Here is a 23,721-nt window from a genome sequence, read left to right on the forward strand (position 1 = left end):
GTCATATTTCTTTGTCTCCTCATTTTGGCAGCTTCCTCGTGTTTGTTTCTGTGTTATCAGGTAGAGCTGCTGCTTTGATTCCCTTTCTCAGCACACCTGTTAAGTTGTATGGGGAGGAGCCTTAGGTAATCACGAGGGCAGGGCAACCCATGTATACACTCTTGCTTTGTGTGGAGGAGGGCTCACAGAAGGGACAATGCTGCTGCTTGGCTTCTGGAGTTTTGCCCAGAAGGAAGCTGTCTCCCCACTCGCACTTCGCTTTCTCCCCATATGCCACTGGTGGCCTTTCAGCTGTTGCCCTGGTGCTGAATCCAAGACGGGGTGGGTCTGCCTGAGTCCTAGGGCCATTTTGGGCCCTTTAAGAGGACACAGTTTCTTCTGCTGCACCAACCCTCACTGGTTTTTACAGCGAGAAGTTATGGGGACTTATCTTCCTGGTGCTGGGACTCTGGTCTGGGTGGTCTGTTCTGGGGCTGGAATCCCTCGCTCCTAAAGTATTCCTCCTATTTTTTAATCCACCACATGTGGATGTGAGACTGCCTGTTCCTGTCTCTGCGCCACATCTCCACACCTCTCTGTGCCTCTCCGTGTCTCTGCCTCTCCTACCTGTCTGGATGAATGTGGCTTCTTTAAATCCTTAGTTGTCTGACTTCCACACAGCTCAATTTTCTGACAATTCTGGGTGATATTTGTTTTGTAGTGTAGCTATATTTCTTGCTATAGTTGTTTATGGAGACAAGGCATGTTTACCTACGCCTCCATCTTGACCAGAAGTCTGGCATGCCATTTTAAGCCATCTCTTTTCTTAGGGTAGTAGATCATTGCTATTTTTTAGGAATAAAACTATACCAAAGGATAAATGATCAGTTATGTCTACTCTAATGAGTTTTTGTACCCTAGGAATTTTAATTTTTTAACAGAAGACTTAGATTTATTGTTAGAGCAATCTTTATAGTTAATACTTTCAGAGGAGCTTTATTTTTTTAATTAAGGAAAGTGAGATAGCATATGTTAAACATTTCCTCTTATTCTTGGTTTTCTTAGCACTAAGTGCCAGAGAAAATTTATCCTTGTGCTCATATAGTCTAAAAGAAGAACAAACTGAAGGATTGGATAAAGGCATGTGGCCTGGTCAAGGCACTGGGCCATTCTTGGAGATGTGTATAACCCTTGACTGTGTGAGAGTGTTCTAGTTAGGAAAGTTTGCCAGAACAACTTTTGTCCTTATAGGGAGGCAACTGTGAGGGTAAAAAGATATAATATACACAGAGGAAGGAGTTTCCTGGCTAGTGCTTAAATGTAAGTTCCTTAGGAAATATTAAATGAATATTAGGCTTTACTTACATTTCTAGAAATGTTACAGAAGTGAAAGATGACCCAGTGAATTTTCTTTATATCTATTGAGAAACATTCCAGTAGGTTATTTTCAAGATTTCACCTTTTGATTTATTTATTGTTTAGAAGTTAGAAAATGCTACAGGTGTGAATGCTTTATGCTAAACTTTTTGCTATAATGTATCAAATTATTATTATATAATATTTATAAAATATTTGTATTTTTGGAACCTGAGAAATAATTCTATTTTGTGAATTAATAACTGTTTCTCTCTCTCTTTTTAAAAAAACAACTGAAGACAGGAGTGAATGTACGAAACATAATTCTGGGAATAACTTGATTTCACCAGATACAGACTACAGAGTTGGTTCTTCATTTGAACTCTCTCCATCTGATAGCTCTGATGGAACATACATGTGGGATGAAGAGGGCTTGGAGCCCATTGGAAATGTCCACCCAGTTGGGAGCTATGAGTCCTCCGAAATGAACAGCATAGTATGTATGGAATTCTATCTCTTTTGGAATGATTTGTTTACCTTACTGTAGCAGGGGTGTGATACCTTTTGGCATCTCTGGGCCACTCTGGAAGAAGTGTTCTCTTGGGCCACACATTAAATACATTGTGACACATAATCACAAAAAAGTCTCACCGTGCTTTAAGTAAATTTACAAATTTGTCTTAGGCAGCTTTCATAGCCATCCTGAGCAGGATGCAGCCCGAAGGCTGCAGGTTGCACACTCCTGCTAGAGAGACTTGTGATACTGATTAGATTATTGTTAAGTTAGGGAACTAGCTCTCCTAGTTAGAGAATGGAATTTTACATCCATTAAGGGCCTACAAAACATCTTGTCTTAATACACAATAAAGCATATATTTGTGTCACGTGGCATGGTTAAATATACTCTTACACACACATTTGTAATACGTACATATATACATAGAGACATTTGCATTCTTCAGGTTAAGCTAGGCTAATGGTTCTCAAAGTGGAGGGAAGGGCAATGTTAAGAGATATTTTTGGTTGTCACATTGAGGGATGCTATTGGTAAATAAAGGGTAAACACCAGGAATGCTGCTTAATGTCCTATAATGCACAGGACAGCAAGCATAGCAAAGAAGTATCCAGCTCAAGATGTCAGTAGTGCTACATTTGAGAAACCCTGGCTTAGGCTAGGCTTGGTAACTTTGCCAACTCTCAGGCTTAACACAGTAAAACATTATTTTTTGCTCTTACAGAGTTTATTGTAGGTTTGAACAACTCTCTAGAGCAGCCTCTTAAGTATTCTAAGCTGTTTTACTAAGCTGTTTTACCTTGAGACTTTACCATCTTTTGAGGCCCTGTGTTGTCACTGTGGTAGAGGAAGAGTGCCTGCGGGTCTCAAACATGCAGTTACTAGCTTTGGCCTGCAGATGGCACATGGAACTCACACGCACAGTTTATGACCCAAACTAAGGTTATGTACTTAGGTACTAAGCAATTTTCCCATGTGCTTGGAAGGCGAGGAAACCAAATATGGGTGAGTACTAGAACACCCGCCATGCATATTTATACATGTGTATTTTAAGAAACATTGCAAGTAATGTGTATGATATGCCGTATGTTTAAAGTGTACTTGGTGTGTTTAAAGTGACTCATTGTATTTATTCATTATATAAAATACGATTTTTCAGTAGGCGTCTGGAAAATTGGTAGGCTTTGTGGATATATTAAATTCTGTGGATTTCAGGCAATGTAATTTTTTATACTCATACAAACTTGTAACTTGGAAAAAGTAACCATTTTACCAAAGGTTTATTAAGTTGCACAAACATAGGGAGATTACAGATTTAATTCAGAGTATCTCTATCCTATTAGATAAAAGAAGTTAAGAAAAGATTACATTTAAGAAAAGATTACATCTTATGTGCTTATTACTAGGAATTTTTAAAGCAAATGTGATTGAAATGGAAATGAACATTGTGTCCAGCAGATGGCAACAATAATCCACTTCGTACTTCACATTTCTCAGAAGGTTCACCATATTCAGTTCATACTTCCTGTAACTTAATGACAAAATAGCTTTTAAGAGTTCACAATGCCTGGATTGACCATTAGTCTTTAAGATCTTAGGTCTTTTGATCTAAAAGGGAGGCAATCTGAAAAATAATGGAGAATTGATGGCACAAGTTTAAAAGTGTATACTGTGATAGCGTTTTCTTTTAAAAGATTTATTTTTTAACCTTTCACATTTAAAGCTACAAAGCCATCTGGAAATTATTCCTGTGCATGGTGTGAGGTAGAGGTCAAGATTAATTGTTTTTTGAAAACTCATCTTTCCTTCTCTCTAAGGTTATTTTTGTCATATATTTTTTGACTCTCTTTTGGTTCTTTGTTCTCTCTCTGCTTATTATCCTTATGTCATTGCTACACTGTTTTAATTACTGTAGCTTTAAAATAACTATAAACATCTGGTAGTGTAAGTCTTCCATCTTTGTTCTTTTCCAAGGGTTGCTTAACTCACCTTTTTCAATCTATGTAAATATTAAAATGAACCTGTCAATTTCTGCAAAAAACGTGCAGGAATTTTGGATGGGATTACATTGAATTTTTTGACGAATTTGGGAAAAATTGACATATTTACTATAGCAAGTCTTCCAATTCATGATGTATGTCAATATTTGTTCTATTTATTTGGGACTTTAGAAATATTTTTTGCTAATGTTTTGTACATGTCTGTAAAATTTAATACATATTTGCTCTATTTTAGGTATCTGATTTTGTTGTTATAAATGGTACTTTAAATTTCTATTTTTTAAGTTTGTATTGTATCTGCAAATATACTTGATTTTTGTATTTTGACCTATTTTTCCAATGCCCTTGGTAAATTCACTTATTAGTCTAATAATTTGCCTGTGGATGTGAATTCTACATATACTATACAATCATATCACTTGCAAAGTCTCTATTATCCTCCTCTCCCCTTTATTACATTTGTTAGGACCTCTAACATAATGTTGAATTGAAATGATGATAGAATTTAAAGAAAGTTTTAATAGTTGACCATTAAAGTTTCTGTATGTGTGCATGTGTGTTGGGGGGTGGTTAATATATATCTTTCATTGGATTAAGGAAGTTTCCTTTTATTTCATTTACTGAATTTTTGTTGTGAGTGGATATTAATTGTTACTACATGCTTTCTCTACTATTGAAATTATTCAGATTATTATTATTCTGTTCTATATTTGCTGTTAGTGTAGTAGATTGCATTTCTTGATTTTCAAATATTAATTCACCTTTTCATTCCTGGAATGAATTCACTTGATTGTGATATATTATTGTTTTAAATGTTGTTAGAATTGCTTTCCTATTAGTTTATTTAGGATTTTTGCATTTATGCTCATGAACAACACTGCACACTCGTGCTCCCTCTCTCTCTGTCTCTCTCTTTTTTTTTTGGTCACATTTTGGTATCAGGGTTATGCTGACTTTATAAGTGAGTTGAGAAGTATTTTCCTGTTTTTTGCCCTTTGCAAGAGTTTATGTACCCTTGATGTTACTACTTCTTTGAAGGTATAAAGGAATTTACTAATGAAACCTTTTGACCCTGGAGTTTACTTCGTGAGAAGGTTTTTAATAACAGATTTTACTTTTAAAATAGATAGTGGCCTGTTAAAAAAAAATACATATATTTCTTTTTGTGTTGGCTTTTGAGAATTTGTCCATTTCATCTGAGTTGTCAGTTGTTGCTAAAAGTTGTTCAGAATTATCTTATTAACATCTTTGTAGTAGTGAGTCCACCTTTTCATTGCAGATACTGGTAATTGGTGATCCCTTCTTTTTCTTCGTTTCAAATAACCAAATTTGTCCTTTGCTGATTTTTGTCTATTGTTTACTATTTTTCTGTCTTACTGATTTTGGCTCATACCTTTTTATTTTCTTTCTACTTTCTTTTAGTTTGATTTTACCTTTTCTTTTCCAGACTTTTGACATGGAAATTAGAACATTGACTTTTTTCAGCCTTTCCCCCCCCAAATATATACACTGATGTCACATAAAGAGAAGGCTTTACTATATAGTAAATAGTGTGTTCAATAGCACTATAGTAATAAAGGTAACAGTGGGCTTCTTCTAATGTGTTTGGCTTTAAAACAGTGAATTCTAAGCCATGTTATATAGGCCATATTTAGTTTTTTTAACTTTTAATACATTTACTTTTCTGTGAACAATACATAATACTGTTTTGTATGTGTATGTACAACTTAAATGATGCATAATGTTTTGCAATGTTTTTAATTCAATTTTGTTTGTGTTACATGTGTATATATATTATAGGTGTAGCTTGTTCATTTCTACTGCTGGATAATATGTGTAATATGCTATATAATATCATTTAAATATATCAGTTTTTCTCTGTTCCCCAGCTAATGTACATTTGAGTTATTCCTCAGTAATATTAAAAAACATCAAGACAGTGAAGCAGTGAACACTCTTACTCATGTGTCTTTGATGTACATGTCAGGGTTTCTCTAGGATATAAACCTAGGAATACCATTAATGGATCAGAGGATTTATGGATCTTCAGCTTTATTAGCTTTTATTAGATACAGTCAAGTATCTCCCTAAAATCATTCTACCAATTTATACTTCCCAGCAGTGAATGAAGATTTCTGTTGCTACTCATCTTTATCCTACTTACTAATATCTGATTTTTAAAAAATGTAGCCAGTCTTGTGAGTGTCATTTTAGTTTACATGTATATTATTATTATTATTATTATTATTAATGTTATCATTTTGCATGTATTTACTAGCTGTTAGGTTTCCTTTGATGTGAATTATTTATTTACTTTGCTAATTTTTGTTTTTTTGCCTTTATCTTATTGATAAGGAAAAGTTTCTAATGTGTACATTTAATACTTATTAAGAGTGTCATAAATAATCTCTCAGCCAGTGTCTTCTAACTTTGTTTATCATGCCTTTTACCATACATAGTTTTACATTTTGATGTGATTAAATTATGTTTTTATTTATGGGTTTTGTGTGTTTATGTATAAGACATCCTTTCCATCCTAGGGCCATACAGGCATTTTTTTTTCTTTAAATATTGAGAGGCACTATAGCTCAGTGATTAAGGGTCAGCGTTTTGGAACAAACTAAGTTAAAAAATTCCATCTCTGTCATGTACTAGCTGTATATCTTGAATTCTGTATGTTTGTTTCTTTTCTAAAAATTAAAATGGGAGATAGTATATCAAAGGTAATAATAATAATAGTACTTATCTCCAGGGCTATTAGGAAGCACATGCCTGAATGATGTAGCAGCCATGTGATACTGGTTTTGAGTATTTTGAGTATCATTTCTGAATAGCTCATGGGGTTGCTATAAACATTAAAGATCATAAAGATAAAATACGTAATGCCAGGGATATAGCAAAAGCTCAGTAAATGTTAGCTATTTATTATTATTTTATTATCTTCTAGTTGTTTTAACTTTTTTTTACATTTAAGATTTTAATCCATCTAAAGTTGGTATGAGACATAATAATTTACCCTCATTAATATTCCTCCATAATATACTTGGGGAGAATAGAATTAACTTAGCAGTCCTGAGATTGCCTGTTCTTAGAAAGGCAAGCTCTTTCTGGTAAATAGTTCCTCTGCAGCACAGGTGGCAAACACAAGGCCCATGGGCTGAACCCGGCCCTCCACCTTGTTTTATCCAGTGTGGTGCCTTGTTTGTAACCAGAGGCAGCACCGAGTTCCCTGCCCCTAGTTAAGGAGTAGTTACATTTATACAGTCCTAAAATTACATTGGGCCCTTTGAAGGCAACTATGAGTCTGATGTGGCCTCCAGTGAAAATGAGTTTGACACCCCTGCTTTACAGTGTTATAAAACTTTACCTGAGTGATCAGAGTGGCTCACTGTGTCCAAAGTGTCTAATAAACAATGTGGCTCATGCTGGGCACATGCTTTCCTTGTGAGATGCTGGAGTTTTGGTATGTGCGAAGTCGAAGTACTCATGTAACTAGCCCTCAATTAAAATCACCGAATTTCTTAGGAATATCTGTAATAGACAACACTTTTCATGTGTTGTCCCTGCTTGTTCGAGGACTTAAGCACCACCTATGTTATTCCACTGGGAGAAGACTCTTGGAAGCTTTATACCTGATTTTCTTCAATTTCACCCCATGTATCTTTTTCTTTGCTTGTTTTGTTTTGTGTCCTTTTGCTGGAACTAAACTTAGCTGTGAATATGACTCTACGCTGAGTTCTGTGATTCTTCTTTGTGAATCCCCTAACTTGGGGGTGGTCTTAAGAACTCTGACGCAGGTACTAATTCAAAGTTTTCTTTGTTCATTGCATGGCAATATCTTTTTTTATTCATCATTTTTAATATTTTTATAATAATACTTTGAAGTAGCTATGGACCAGCTACTAACTCCTGTTTCAGATTTAGATGCATTTCAAAGTAAATACATATGGGTAGATTGGGAACAACTTTACTGATTATTATATTCTCAGTCTGGGAGCCTTGATTTTTAGCCGTGTATCTATCTACTCAGGATAAGTGAGCATTTTTTAAACTCAATAAACTTTTAATATCTTTGATATTTAACTTTTTGGAAGATGAAATATAGCAACTTTTTCTGGTAGATATTATCAGAATCATATTGTACAATACTTGCAGAATTTTAGGCAAAAAGTTTTTCCTCTTGTAAACTCAGTGAGCAATACTCAGAATCTTTTTTGCTGCAGTGTTGTAACCAATAGGAGATCTCTCATGGAAGAGGACTTGGAATTATTACAATGTTACCATGATTTTGATTTCCTAACATTAAAATATATAGGAATCATCACACGGAGTCATTTTATTTTTGGAAGGATTTTTATAGGAAGCCTAAAGAAGTACCATATTTTTCGGACTATAAGATGCACCTAGATTTTAGAGGAGGAACATAGGAAAAAATTTTTTTGAAGCAAAAAATGTGGTAAAATATTTAATAACATAAATAACATAATATTTCACCAATGTAAATGTGGCAAAACTTAACAGCAGCATTAACAACCATTATTACTAACTTTAAGCTTTAAGTACAGAAACTCCTTTAATCATCAGTGAACCCCAAGAACTCTTCATCACTACTGTCCACATTTATGAAGCTCAGTTCCTCAGAATCACTAGTATCGCTGTTTTCACTCGGTTCATAGAGGATGGCATCTTCAGAGCTGCCTAAGGCATTGCTGACACTGTTATGGGGGAGATCTGCTGCTGGAGGGCCACAGGCTGTGCAACACTCTTGTATGGGGACAGCAGTTTTGTACAACCTGTGTGGCTCTGCAGCTGTTGCCAAATTACAGCTCCCATCATCCCAACCAGTCCAAGCATGATGGGAGTTGTAGTTTTGCAACAGCTGCAGGGCCACATTGACAGGTGACCCTGCAGTGGAATTTGACTATGTTAATGCTAATGGGGTACACACCAGTCACGTGATGGAGGCATGTAAGGGCACTGCAGGCTTTCTTCTCCTAAGGTGCCTGCACCGCCTGTATCCTCCTCCGTAGCACTGTAGTATGCCGCAGCGGGGACTCTGCTCCCACCTCCCTTGCTTTGCACTGTGGGGACATTCCCTCCTCCCAGCCCAGTGCCCGCAGCATCGCCCCCCTCTTGCCACCGCCAGCTTCCTGCAACAGCGACCCTGCTCCTGCCTCTTGTGACTCTGTTCCACTGCCACGCCCCCCTCCCCAGCCAGCCAGGTAAGCAACATTCGGACTATAAGACGCACCACCACCCCAAATTTGGGGGAAAGGTGCGTCTTATAGTCCAAAAAATATGGTAGTTGAACTAGATGATCCCTGAAAGTGTTTAGGTTTCTTTTTCTTTTTTATTAGCCTCGACTTACCTTCACATAGTAGGTAAGTTTAACCTCCTTATCATTTAAATAGTATTTTTTTCACTTTAAAATTTAGATTGAAACTTTTGCTTGACTATTTTTGACACACCAGTAAGTATACCTTCATTTCTTTTTTTTTTAGAGATTTCACTATCTTTTTTTAAATTATTTTATTGTTCAATTATAGTTGTCGGCATTTACCCCCCACCACTCCCCCCAACCCCAGCCAAACCCACCTCCCTCCCTTGCTTCCACCCCTCCCCCACCTTGGTTTTGTCCATGTGTTCTTTATAGTCGTTCCTGAAAACCCTTCCCCCCATTATCCCCTCCCACCTCCCCTCTGGTTATTCTCAGATTGTTCTTAATTTCAATGTCTCTGGTTATATTTTGCTTGCTTTTTCTTTTGTTGATTAGGTTGCACTTAAAGGTGAGATCATATGATATTTGTACCTCACCGCCTAGCTTACTTCACTTAGCATAATGCTCTCCAGTTCCATCCATGTTGTTGCAAAGGGTTGGAACTCCTTCTTTCTCTCTGCTGCATAGTATTCCATTGTGTAAATGTGCCATAGTTTTTTTGATCCACTCCTACTGATGGGCACTTAGGTTGCTTCCAGCGCTTGGCTATTGTAAATTTGTGCTGCTATGAATATCGGGGTGCATAGGTTCCTTTGGATTGGTGTTTCAGGGTTCTTAGGGTATAATCCCAGCAGTGGAATAAATTGCTGGGTCAAAGGGCAGTTCCATTTTTAGTTTTCTGAGGAAATTCCATTCTGTTTTCCACAGTGGCTGCACCAGTTTTCATTCCCACCAACAGTGCACTAGGCTTCCCTTTTCTCCACATCCTCTCCAACACTTGTTTGTTGATTTGTTTATGATCGCCATTCTGACCAGTGTGAGATGGTACCTCTTTGTGGTTTTAATTTGCATCTCTCTGATGGCTAGTGATGCTGAGCATCTTTTCATATGTCTCTGGGTCCTCTGTAAGTCCTCCTTAGAGAAGTGTCTGTTCAAGCCTTTTGCCCATTTTTTAATTGTTTTTTTTGTCTTCCTGGAGTGGAGTTGTGTGAGTTCTTTATATATTTTGGAGGTCAAGTTCTGGTCCGAGGTATCATTGGAAAATATATTTTCCCATATAATTGATTCTCTTTTCATTTTGCTGCTGTTTTCTTCAGTCATGCAGAAGCTTTTTAATTTGATGAGGTCCCATTTGTTTATTCTTTCCTTTATGTCCCTTGCTTTAGGGGACACATAAGTGAAGATACTGCTGTATGGGATGTCTGAGATTTTCCTGCCAATGTTTTCCTCTAGGACTTTTATGGTGTCATGACTTATATTTAAGTCTTTTATCCACCTTGAATTTACTTTTGTTATACCTTCATTTCTTATGATGCTAACACATTTTTATTACACATTTCTTACTTAAGTTTTAATAAGGAAATGACCAGCTGGATTTGAGTTTCTGCCTTAGTGACTGATATTGCTTGACTTTATTGAGACTTAAATGTGTACCAAATGTAATAATATTTTCAGCAATTGTTTATGTGGGAATATGAGTTTCCTAGGTTATTTGTACTGAATTTTCAAATATTCTGTAGTCTATAACATAGCAGAGGAATATCAAATCTGGCTTGTATTTGCCTCTTAATAATTTTATTTTGAGGTTTTGAGAAAATCCCAATTATTTTTAAAATTATTTGTATCATGGTCTTACTGTAATTAAATGTAACCTGGGCTATTTTACTTTAAGGGGATGATTTGGGGATGCTTTAATTTCTTTAAAGTATATTTACAAATATTATCTTAGAGATGGTGGCAATTTGTCTCCATTCTGCTTGTTTTTCACCCCATTTAACAGCCTTTTATACCACTGTCAGACTGTTTTCAGTAAACTCTGGTGAGATTATGCTAATGGTTCTTCAAATCTATATCCATGTTTAGAGGCCTTTTAATATACTGTGTGTCTTACTTGCATCCCTGTGCAAAGACCATTTGGCATTATTTACATTTTTCTAAATGCTCCCATTCTGTGTCTTTACCTATGCTCTTCTTTAGTCTGTCATGCCTTCTTCTCATGATTCCTCTGCCTACCAAGTTTATTCATCCTCCAAAGCTATATTCAGACTTCTCCTCTCTCCCCTCCCCCTGAAAGTTAACTGTTTGATGATAAAACTCTGTAACAGTTCTCAGACACACTCTGGTTTTCTACTTTTCTTCTTCTTGTTAGATAAGTGAAGGCTGCCTGTTTTCATTTTTATCTCCCCCTGCCATACTGCCTCAGTGTATGTAGGTAGATATTAAGTAAACAGTTCCTTTAAGTTAGAATTAGTCACTCCTTCCTTTCTGCTTCTAACCATATTGCTTTCTCCTGGTTTTAGCACTTTATTTTGCCTTGTAGTGTACTACTTTTTATTGGTCTCCCTACATGCAATGAAGTATTTCTGAAGGCAAGAACAGCCTTGTGTCTTACTTATCTTTCTTCCTATCCCAAGATAGAACCTGTTGATATTTTGAAGTGAATTTAGAAATCTGGATAGTAATATGCCAGTGATGTGAATTATCTATGAAGTTTTTAATTTACTTTTGTCAAATTCTCATTTTCTAATGTTTTTGTCACCCCTCCCTTGGGTTTTACTCTAGATTTGGCATCAGTATTAAGTTCCTTGTAATTTATCTTTAAAATCTATTGTTTTTGTTTAAAATAAAGTCTCAAATTTTGGCCTGTAGTCCATAAGGCTATTTTCATGGCTGAACTTTTAACCTTATACATATTTGTCCTTTCTTTCACTGTTAATAGCCTTCTTATGATCTTTTTTACAGAGGTCACTATGTTGACTTATTTTTCCCATTTATTCGTATTAATGAAATAATGGGGAGAAGATTGGAATACATGGTATTGCTCTCCACAAAGTCATGCAGAGACCAATGTAGTTAGTTGTACATATTGAAAAGCATACAGTACAAATGACTTTTTCCTTGAGCCGTCTGAGAGTTCCCTACCTGATGTCCTATCACTTTTGAGATACTTTAATATGTATTTCTTAGAACACCACTCTCCTATGGAACTGTAGTAAACCATTCACATCATGAAATTAACATTGATACAGTACTACCATATAATCCTCAGAAGCTATTCAAGTTTCTCTAGTTGATTAATAACATCTGTAGCAAAGAGGTCCCAAGTTTTTAGTCTGTTTAGTCTCCTGGCCAATGAGTGCTTCTTCCAGCTGACTTGTATGTCTTTCTCTTCTATATTTATTATTCTTTGAGCATTCCTTTGCTTTCTTGTACGAGATGTTCTGGTTTCATTTAATACTTTTTCTGCTCTAGACCTATAATCAGCCATTTATCCAAGAGCCCTCATTCTTTTTAATGGAAAATGCTGTGTAGAAGCCAAGTTTGGGGGGGGGGTAGTTAGTATGCTCAAGGCTATTGAAAAGTTGCTGCTCCCAGGCATCTTCAGCAGCCAGAGGTAGAGACTCTGTGTGTGTGTGTGTGTGTGTGTGTGTGTTATATTTATTTCTGTGTTATCTATATATATTGAAAACTATGTGTTCGCACTGATACTACAATTCTAATCCATCGCTACAGGATTCATTCTAGTCTATATTTGTTACCTCCCATCTCTGATGGTGGTAAATCTGGCTTCTGTTATTAAAATATTATTTGATCATGTAACTAACTGCCCTTCTTTGTTACCACTTACTCTTCCCCATTGATGTCTTTTTCACTTTTAGGCTCTAAAACACCTATAGTAGGCCACTGCTGTGTGGGCCCTGACTCCACACATCATTCTCCCCACATATATTCTGCTTAAATTCTCATATCCGTAGCCAGTTTTATGCCTTAGATCCCCCCCTCCACTCTCCAACATGAGTATCATCTAATTAGCTCTGATGTGCTCAAGCACAGATATGCTGAGCCAGCAGTTTTCAACCTTTGTGCCATAAGAATTTTTAAAACATGCAATACCAGACTATTTAGTCAGGGGCACTGACCTCCTTTCCCTTAGATTGTCAAACAAACAAACAAAAACAACAGCAACACAATAGCTGTCCAGTGTGAATGAATCAAAATTATAACTATTTTTTTGTCAGATCAGCAAAAAATATATTTTTTGGTGTGCCACAAAATTTTAGTAATTTGTTTATGTGAGTCATGAGGTGAAAATCGCTGTGCTAGGCCAACCGGCGCATGATGTTCTTTTCATATTACTTGGGTTCCAGTTCCCCATGTTCAGCTGTCTCTCTGTGTGTGTGCCTTCCTCACCTTGCAGTTTATGACTCTTCATGCCTCACTGCCCCCACTCCCTATCCTGCCTGCCAATATCCTGGACTATATATGGAGATATCCTTAGACATCTTAATAAAATAGATACAGTGTCAACATTCCCAATCCTGCAGGTGTGTCTGTTTTATTACCCAAATCAGTGACAAAAAGTTTTAATGAAAATTATGAAAAATGCTTCTAGATGTAATAAATGCTTATAGATTTTTATAGGATCTGTATTATTTTATGTGATTAATATAGAAGGTTGGGTCTAGAAGGGTCCAGAGAGCTAAAAGCTTCATTTTTCAAACACTGGCTAAAGTCGAAATTTGGTGTAATCTACTCTTGATTTTTAGGAAATGTGAATTAGGTTATCACAATGGTCAATTTATAATTATTATCAATCAGCAAAGTACACAGCATCTTGTAGTAGAGAGATTTATAAGAATCTGGAATCAGTTCAATCCTAAAGACTTAAGAGGCATTTGATTCAAAATTATTTCAAAGGGGAAAGTGTTATTATTTAGTTGAAAAAATAGAGCACATATTACCACCTTTTTTGTAAGTTTCTGCAGATTAAGTATTACATAATTATATGTTTTTAAAGAATCTCATTAAGGATGGTTGGCACTCTGATTTTTGTTATAGTTTTTGTAGTCATATTTAGATGTTAATGAAAAATACATTTATAAATCTCTTGGTGTCTTAGTTTTGTCTTGTAACAAATTACCACAAACTTAGCTTAACACAATGCAAACATTATCTGACTTTTAGAACTCAGTTCAAAATGGGTCTGGGTCTCACTGGGCTAAAAAAAAGTTAGGCAAGGTTGTGTTCCTTTTAGGCAAGATGCGTTAGAAGACAATCTGTTTCCTTGCCCTTTCTAGCTTCTAGAGGCTTCCCTCATGCTTGCCTTATAGTGCCCTTCCATCTTCAGAGAGGGCAATGGCAGGTTGAGTCTCATAGCATCTCACCTTGACCTTCTGTCTCCCTCTTCCACTTAAGGGCCCTTGTGATTACATTAGGCCCATCTGGATAATCCAGAATACTATCCTATTTTGAGGTCATCTGATTAGCAACCTTAATTCCACCTATAATCTTAACTCCTCTCTGTCATGTAACCTAATATATTCACAGGTTCTAGGAATTAAGATGTGGACATCTTTGAGCAGGCTATTACTCTGTTGCCTAACATAACTGAAGACATTCCTTTCAGTTTTTTAAATAATACTGTTATTAACTTAAAAATTCATTCTTTGAGGTTAACAAATTTAGTTTTAATAACTTATAAATTTGACTTATAAAATAAATATTAAGTTATAAGCACAATTTAGTCAAACTTAATTTTTCACTTAAGGTTTTTTTAAAATGTATTTTATTGATTATCCCATTTCCCCCCTTTATTCCCCTCCACCCTACACTCCCCTTCCCACTCGCATTCCTCCGACCCATCCTTAGTTCTTGTCCATGGGTCATACATATAAGTTCTTTGACTTCTATATTTACTATACTATACTATATTATACTATCCCATCCCATCCCCCTGTTTGTTTTCTACCTTCCATTTATGCCACTTATTCCCCAGACCTTTCCGCCATTCTCCCCTCTCACCTTTTCTGCTGATAACCCTCCATGTGATCTCCATTTCTATTATTCTGTTCCTGTTCTAGCTGTTCGCTTAGTTCATTTTTGTTTCCTTAGGTTTGATGGTTGATAGTTGTGAGTTTGTTGTCATTTTACTGTTCATAGTTTTGATCTTCTTCTTTTTCTTAAGATAAGTCCCTTTAACATTTCATATAATAAGGGCTTGGTGATGATGAACTCCTTTAACTTGACCTTATCTGGGAAGCACTTTATCTGCCCTTCCATTCTAAGTGATAGCTTTGCTGGACAGAGTAATCTTGATGTAGGTCCTTGCTTGTCATGACTTTGAATACTTCTTTCAGCCCCTTCTTTCCTGCAGGGTTTCTTTTGAGAAATCAGCTGATAGTCTCATGAGAACTCCTTTGTAGGTAACTGTCTCCTTTTCTCTTGCTGCTTCTAAGATTCTCTCTTATCTTTCATCTTGGGTAATGTATGTGCCTTGGTGTGTGCTTCCTTGGGTCCAGCTTCTTTGGGACTCTCTGAGCTTCCTGGACTTCCTGGAAGTCTATTTCCTTTGCCAGATTGGTGAAGTTCTTCTCCATGATGTTTTCATGTAAGTTTTCAATTTCTTGCTCTTCCTCTTCTCCTTCTGGCACCCCTATGATTCAGATGTTGGAATGTTTAAAGTTGTCACAGAGGTTCCCAAGCCTCTCCTTGATTTTTTTTTTTTTTTGAATTCTTATTTCTTCATTCTGTTGTGGTTATCCTTCTGGTCCACACCGTTGATCTGAGTCCCGGTTTCCTTCCCTTCACTGTTGGTTCCCTATACATTTTCCTTGATTTCACTTTTCATAGCCTTCACTTTTTCCTCTATATTGTGACCATAGTCAACCATTTCTGTGAGCATCCTGATTACTAGTGTTTTGAACAGTGCATCTGATAGGTTGGCTATCTCTTCCTTGCTTAGTTGTAGTTTTTTCTGGAGCTTTGATCTGTTCTTTATTTGGGCCATTTCTTTTTTTTTTTTGTTCGTGCGCCTGGCACATAGTAAAGGGTGGAGCCTTAGGTATTTGCCAGGGTGGGACAACCCAGGTCACCCAGTATGGCACTGTATGTGTGGCGGGGGGTCTGAGAAGGAACAATGGCCATTTGTTTAGCTCTCTGCCGGCTTTCAGTCACTTCTCTCACTACCCACAAGAAAATTGGGCCTTCCTGTGCTGGTTCTCAGGTGGGTAGGTTTGTGTACATTCTAGGACCCCGTGGTGCTCTCCAACAAACTCTCCTGTGAGGCTGGGGTTTCTCCTGCTGCCTCAACCCCCACAGGTTTTTTTCAGTCAGAGGTTTTATTTCCCTATACTGGAACCCAAGGTTGCATGGTCTGTCTTGCTCCCTAGTTGTTTCCCCTGGTTTATCCACAGGCAAATGTAGGACCGCTTGCTCTACCAGCCTCTACCTTGCCGGGTGTCCTCTCTACCCCAGCTGCCCATCTCTGCCCCTCTTACTGGTCTGGATGAATGTTTCTTCAGCTCCTTGGTTGTCAGACTTCCATACAATTTGATTTTCTATCAGATCTGGTTGGTTTTTGTTTTTAAATTTGTTGTCCTTCTTTTGGTTGTGCACAGAGGCACAATGTGTCTACATACACCTCCATCTTGGCTGGAAGTCCTCCCTATCCGCAGTTTTTCAGTTAAGTTCATCTAAACTGATGGCACAGTTATTCAAGTGGCCTTCACTAAAGATTGTTACTGTGATAGCTAATTATAGGTTCTATTATTTGGAGATATTTGAATATTTTCATTCTTAATATTTGTTTTGATATCTTATGATTAGAAATAACTTATAGCAGCTTGTATATTTGTGTGTGTATGTGTTTGTATTTTCTGTGAATTGATTGACATGGAATTTAAAAATGACTCATTTCTAAGAAAGGCAATTAAGAGCAAATAGAATGATGAAATCATTGGCCTTGTTTAGATTTTAGGTATTTTTAACTCTATTTTCTAGGCAAAATTGTTTATAGACACTGACTTGAAAACAGTAGCTATTACTGTCAAATAAATTTTGAGTTGGCCAAAAAGTTCATTTGGTTTTTTCCATAAGATGGCTCTAGTAGTGCTTAGTTGTCTTTAACTTCACTCAACACAGTTTTGTTGGATTGTATTGTGGCAGCTATCATATTAGTATGCATTTAAAAAGAAAAAACTTGTCAAAATTATTGAATTTTTTTGAAACCATTTTAACATTGAAGATGGAAGAAAAGACACATTTTTGACATAGTATGCTTTATTATTTCAAGAAAGATAAAAATGCAACTGAAACACAGAAAAGGGTTTGTTCAGCATATGGAGAAAGTGCTGTGACTGACTGAAAGTATCAAAATTGGTTTGCGAAGTTTTCATGCTGGAAATTTCTCCCAATGCTCCTTGGTTGGGTAGACCAGTTGAAGTTGATAGCGATCAAATGGAGACATCCAGAACAATCAACATTAGCACATGGGAGATAGCTGACATACTCAAAATATCCCAATCAAGTGTGGATCACTTGAAAATCATTTGCACCAGCTCGGTTAATTGGTTTGATGTTTGGGTTCCACATAAGGTAATTGAAAAAAAACCTTCTTGACCATATTTCCTGATGCCATTCTCTATTTGAATGTAACAAAAGCATTCCATTTGTAAAACGTTGTGACTGGCAATGAAAAGTGGATACTTTAAAATAATGTGGAAAGGAAGAGATTGTGGAGCAAGTGAAGTGAACCACCATCAATCACACCAAAGGCCAGTCTTCATTCAAAGAAGGTGATGTTGTGTATATGGTGGGATTGGAAGGCAGTCCTCTATTATGAGCTCCTTCCCAAAAACCAAATGATTAATTCCAACAAGTACTGCTCCCAGTTAGACCAAATAAAAAGCACCCGGAATTGGTCAACAGAAAGCGCATAATCTTCCATGAAGATAATGCAAGACTGCAGGTTTTTTGATGACCAGGCAAAAACTGTTACAGCTTGGCTGGGAAGTTCTGATTCATCCGCTGTATTTATTCACCAGACAATGCACCTTTGGATTTCCACTTAATTTGGTCTTTACAAAATTTTAATGGAAAAAATTTCAATTTATTGGAATACTGCAAAAGCACCTGGAACAGTTTTTGCCCAAAAGGATAAAAAGTTTTGGGAAGATGGAATTATGAACTTGCCTGAAAGATGGCAGAAGGTAATGGAACAAAACAGTGAATACAAACTTTTTGGCAAACCCAATATAAAATTAGATTAGCGCTCCGTAGATTACAAAGTATAATGATATCCTTATTTACTAAGCATGCATGATAAATGCATATTTGATATTATTGATTGTCTTACATCAATAGCTATCTAAAATAATTCCAGATCTAGCTTCTTTTTTTAAATTTAATCTTATATTGCATTTTTTCCCATTAACATTTAGTCCCCTTATACCTCCTTCCCCGCACCAATGACCATACTGTTGTCCATGTCCATGACTCCCTTTTCCTTTTTGCTCAATCCCTCCACCCCCTGACCTCCCCCTCAACCCCTAGCTGTCATCCTGCTCTGCATCTATAAGTCTGTCCCTATTTTCCTTGTTAGCTCAGTTTGTTCATTAGATTCCACGTCCGAGTGAAATCATACAGTATTTATCTTCCTCTGACAGGCTTATTTCACTTAGCATAATGTTCTCCAGGTCCATCCATCCTGTCTTGGATCTAGATTCTTTATGACTTAGGGATAAAGTATTTGTTTTGTCTTGTTCCTATAAACTATTTTTACTCCTTTGATTATTTTAATTGTTTCACATTTCCTTTTGTTTCTGTTGAGATGTGAGTATATACTCAGCATACTAGGTGTGGCTGCACTGTGATTTAAGGTAAAAGAAGGATGCTTTACTTTATAACTTCCAGCTTTTGTTTCTTAGTCATTGGGCATATATATATTTTGTAACTTAAATTTAAACATTTAGTCTGAATTTTCATTTTAGATATGTTATACCTAACACAATAATACTTCCCTATTATTCAGTTTTGTGAGATTTTGCATTTGCTTTCATCCACTTGGCCATTTACTATTTGGTAAAGCTGTAGTGTCTTTTATACACGGGAAAATTAGATGCCATAGCATCAAGGACATGAAGATACTAAGTCTTATCCACTCGCTTTATAGATGAAGATACTGAGGCCTAGAAAGCTTAAGTCACACAGTCACTTAAGGGACACAGAGGAATTAAAACTTGGAATAACTGATTCCCAGTTTATTATCTACTGTACCATTGTAATCTTACTGGAAAATGCCTGGTTTGGAAATCAAAACATTTAGATTATCTGTGTCCCCTCTTTTTTTGTCTTTGTACCAAGCTATAGAAGATGGGGAGATTGAAAGGGGAACAGGCTAATATATGGAGGACTTCCTCTATATATTTCTTCCTTTCGGTTCATTCATTTGTTCAACTTGTATTTTTAAATTCCCACTTTGTGCTACTGCTACTCTAGTTACCGAGAAATACGCATGAAGAGACTGTTGATACCTTAGCAGAAACTCATGATCCAAATTAAGAGAAGCGACATACTTAATTTTCACCATTAAAGGAAGGTTCCACGTATGTTACTAATTAACAAATAGTCCATTTCCATTTCAAAGTTTGGAGAGGTTTGTATGGTATTTCAAAAACGATTCTTTATGAGTTTAAAATAGAGATTTAAAAAAAAAATTTTGGCATTAAACAATTAAAATTGTTTAATTTTTATCTCCTGTTTCTTTGGGTTATATTAATAGGGGCCAGCAAACAATAGCCTGCAGGCTGCCCTCCTGTTTTTGTAAATAAAGTTTTACTGGAACACAGCCATGCCCTTTAATTTACATATAGTCTGTGGCTGCTTTCATGCTACTGTGGTAGGATTGAGTGGTTGCAACATAGACTGTATTGCCCACAAACCTAAAATATTTACTATTTGGCCTTTTAGAAAAAGTTTGCTAACCCCTACCTTACTTAGAACACTGCACGTAATTTTAACGATTCAAATACTATTTTTCTAAACCAAATATAAATCTGTGTAAACTTTTTAGGCATTCAATTTTCTCTTTGTTGTGCTTCCTAGTACTGTTTTTCCTCTGGCCCCCAGTGGAAGGCATCCATCGTTATATTCAGCACATTTGAGCAACTGCTGTTATGTGCAAGGCACCAAGGGTACAGTGATTAAGACAGCTATAGGTTCTGTTTTAGTGTTGCTCATATTCGTTTTAAAATGTTTTTCAACTTTAGTATTTTTTAATTTTTTAATTACAGTTGACATTAAGTATTATTTTATATTAGTTTCAGCTGTACAGCATAGCAGGTACATAATGTATGAAGTGATCCCCACCCCGATAATTCTAGTACCCACCTGGCACCATGCATAGTTATTACAATATTATTAGGTATATTCTCTATGCTGTACTCTACCTCCCCATGACTATTTTGTAACTACTAATTTGTACTTCTTAATCCTTTCACCTTTTTAACCCCAGGCCCCCTTCCCCCTCCCATCTAGCAACTATCTGTTCTCCGTATCTATGAGTCTTTTTTTATTTATTTTGTTTTTATTTGTTTATTCTCTCTGCTCCCCAGTCTGTAGCTCCTGGTTAAAAGGGCCACTGGCAGGGGCAGTCAGCCCCAGTTATGCACAAGAATGCTATCTGGCGCAGCAGCCTGTTTTGTTCTTTAGATTGCATGTATAAGTACAACCATACGGTATTTGTCTTATTTCACTTAACATAATACCTTCTAGGTCCATCCATACTTTTGCAAATGGTAAGATTTCATTCTTTTTATGGCTGAGTAATAGTCCATTGTATATATGTACATTTTCTTAATCTACTTGTCTGTTGATGGGTACTTCGGTGGCTTCCGTGTCTTGGCTATTGTAAATGATGCTGCAGTGAGTATAGGGGTGTATATGTCTTTTCAAATGGTGTTTTGGATTTCTTTAGGTAAATATGAGAAGTGGAATTGCTAGGTTACAAGGTACTTCTGTTTTTAATTTTTTTGAGGAGCCCCTCCATACTGTTTCCATAGTGGCTGCACTAACTTGCAATCCTACCAACAGTGCACTAGGGTTCCTTTTTCTCCACATCCTCACCAACACTTGTTGTTTGTCATTTATTGATGGTAGCCATTTTGACAGCCATGAGGTGATAATCTTATTGTGGTTTTAATTTGCTTTTTTTCCCGAAACTATAAAACTCCTAGAAGAAACATAAGCAATAATTCTCTGACATTGCTCTTAGTAATTTTTTTGTGATATATCTTCTTGGGTAAGGGAAACAAAAGGAAAAGTAAACAAATGGGACTACCTCAAACTAAAGGTTTTGCACAGCAAAGGAAACTATCAACAAATGAAAAGACAGCCCATTGAATGGGAGAAGATATTCACCAGTGATACATCTGGTAAGGGGATATTATCCAAAATTTATAAAGAGCTCATGCAACTTAACCAAAAACCTCAAAAACATCCAATTAAGTGGGCAGAAGACCTGAGTAGACATTTCTACAATGAGGACATACAGATGATAAATAGACATATGAAAAGGTGCTTGATGTCACTAATCATTAGTGGTGCTTTGATGAGGCAGGTGTAGTTGAACTATTTAGCTAGCTCATTAACTGGTTATCTTCAGTTGATAAGTGAGGAAAGTGCTGCAGAGGAGAATTACAAAGTGTGAAAGTAAATCATTTGAAAACCCGTTCTGCTGGAGTTAGGTCCTAAGGCTTTTTCAGGAAATGATGTTTAGGCTAAGTTAGCCTAGAAATACAATAGGTAAAAAGGGTATATGTAATTGGAAGGGTATTAATGTGTTTTAGTAAGTTGCGCATTGGAATGCTTTGAGATCATGGAGTGTTTGAGGAACTCTGCAAAGGCCCATATTCACTGAGTATACAATGACACAGAGAGGAGGAGTGGCGGGAGAGGAGGCTCTGGTAAAGAGCTTTTATGGAACTCAAAGGATTTGGATCTTTACCCAGAGAAATCGAAGGGAAGCTTTGGAGGATTTTAAGCTGGAAAGGGGCATAATTCGATTTTATATTTTAAAAGTTCTCTCTATGAAGATTGAGTTAGAGGGGAGCTAGGCAGGATGCTAGAAACTACTATTCCAATGAGGGATTGTAGTAGCTTGGGCCAAGGTGGTAGAATGGAGATCTGGGGTGGGGTGGGGTACAATTGACAAATTTCTGTTCATTGACTGTAGGGGAGAAAAGTGTTACCTGCTCACTTTTAGAAGTTGAGATTAGTATTGTTGCTTCCATTTATTCTGCCAGGACCATCCTGAATTGCCAGTTTGACTTGTTATTTTCCTGTTGATTTTCCCATTGCTTATAATGTTAAACCTAAACTCCTGTTTTGACTGACTCTCCATGGCCTGTTCTCACCTTATACTTGTCTGTCTAGTTGCATTTAACCTCCATTTCCTATTATGTATCTTGAATATTGTATCATTATCTATTTCATTATTCTCTTTTAGGTCTCTACCACTAAATAAGGATGTAATATATATATACGTACTTGTTGAAATGAGTACCATTTCATTCAAAATAAATAGAAACACTTAAACTAAAGGTACTATTTAATACTGTTCAATTTTTTCCACACTCATTGTGACATAACCTATTTTACAAAGGAAGTTTCTAAGATACCGCGTGTCATAATAGCAAAGTACAAGTAACTAAAAATGTGATGTTAGCATAGATATGACAGTGGAGGGACAGCTTACAGAAAGTTGAGACTGTCATAGGTAAATTAAAATCTCACACTGCTATTGATACAGAATACAGAACCTAGAGGCAGAAAAGGGATTTAATCCAATTCAGTTAGTTTACAGATAAGGGACATAATGAAATGAGGAAACTAAATTTTTCTTAAGGCTTTTTTTGCCAACCTATTGAATCTCTCCTGTGCATCTAACTGTTAGCATAGCTTCTATTGGCCCAATTAATCTAACTTTTATGTTTGGAAAAAAGTTTAAATATATCAAAAACTGTTGTTGTGACCCTTTAAACATAATAATTTTCTTTGTTCTATATTGTTTCTTATAGATTAAGTCTATTCCAATATGAAGTTCAATTCAGTAATTATTGAGCTTCTACCATGTGCCAGGCATACTGTCAAGGGGTAAAGCTACTGATGTGGATAAGGCTGTCTCTGTGCTTAATGAATTCAGTCTAGTATATGTATATATTTTTTATCATGCTATAGTTTTATAAATGATATAAAACTATATCATGCATTCTATGATTAGTGTGCATGTGATCCTGGAAAAATTCAGAAGGGAGGTTTAACTGTGTGTATGGGTGTGTTCAGAGTTTAGAAGAAGAAGTGACATCTGAGTTGAGTTTCAAAGAATGAATAGAAAGTTGACCAACTTCGCAAGAAAAAGAAGGTGAGCATTTTAGGCATATGGAGCAGCATGTACAATAATAGCATGGAGGTATTATAAAATCATGATGTGCTAGAGGAAAGTTAGCACTGCTAAGAGTATAAAGTGAAGTGAAAAGTAGTTGAAGACAAAGCTAGGGAATTAAGGTGGAAAGGAGGAAAAGTACTGCATATCAAGCTGAAAAGACAAATGATGTTTACTTAGATTAGTTGTTTTAGTTCTCATCCTTGTGACTGTTATT

The 23,721-nt window shown here is 36.3% G+C and overlaps 1 protein-coding gene and 1 non-coding gene across 4 annotated transcripts in view; one reads left to right on the plus strand and one right to left on the minus strand.

The window, feature by feature from the left end:
• Positions 1 to 23,721, plus strand: part of CCSER2 (coiled-coil serine rich protein 2) — a 194,377-nt gene that overhangs the window by 46,444 nt on the left and 124,212 nt on the right. For all 3 annotated transcript variants that reach the window (XM_024561424.3, XM_024561426.4, XM_045195917.3), the window contains exon 3: positions 1,635 to 1,831. In XM_024561424.3, coding sequence (XP_024417192.2) covers positions 1,635 to 1,831 — 197 coding nt within the window. The remainder of the gene's footprint in view (positions 1 to 1,634; positions 1,832 to 23,721) is intronic.
• On the minus strand, positions 20,676 to 20,780 carry LOC112305654 (small nucleolar RNA SNORA76). The gene has a single exon (XR_002974829.2). It is a non-coding gene; the product is annotated as a small nucleolar RNA SNORA76 (small nucleolar RNA).

Source organism: Desmodus rotundus, chromosome 4 (assembly GCF_022682495.2).
Source record: "Desmodus rotundus isolate HL8 chromosome 4, HLdesRot8A.1, whole genome shotgun sequence".
Lineage (NCBI taxonomy): Eukaryota > Metazoa > Chordata > Mammalia > Chiroptera > Phyllostomidae > Desmodus > Desmodus rotundus.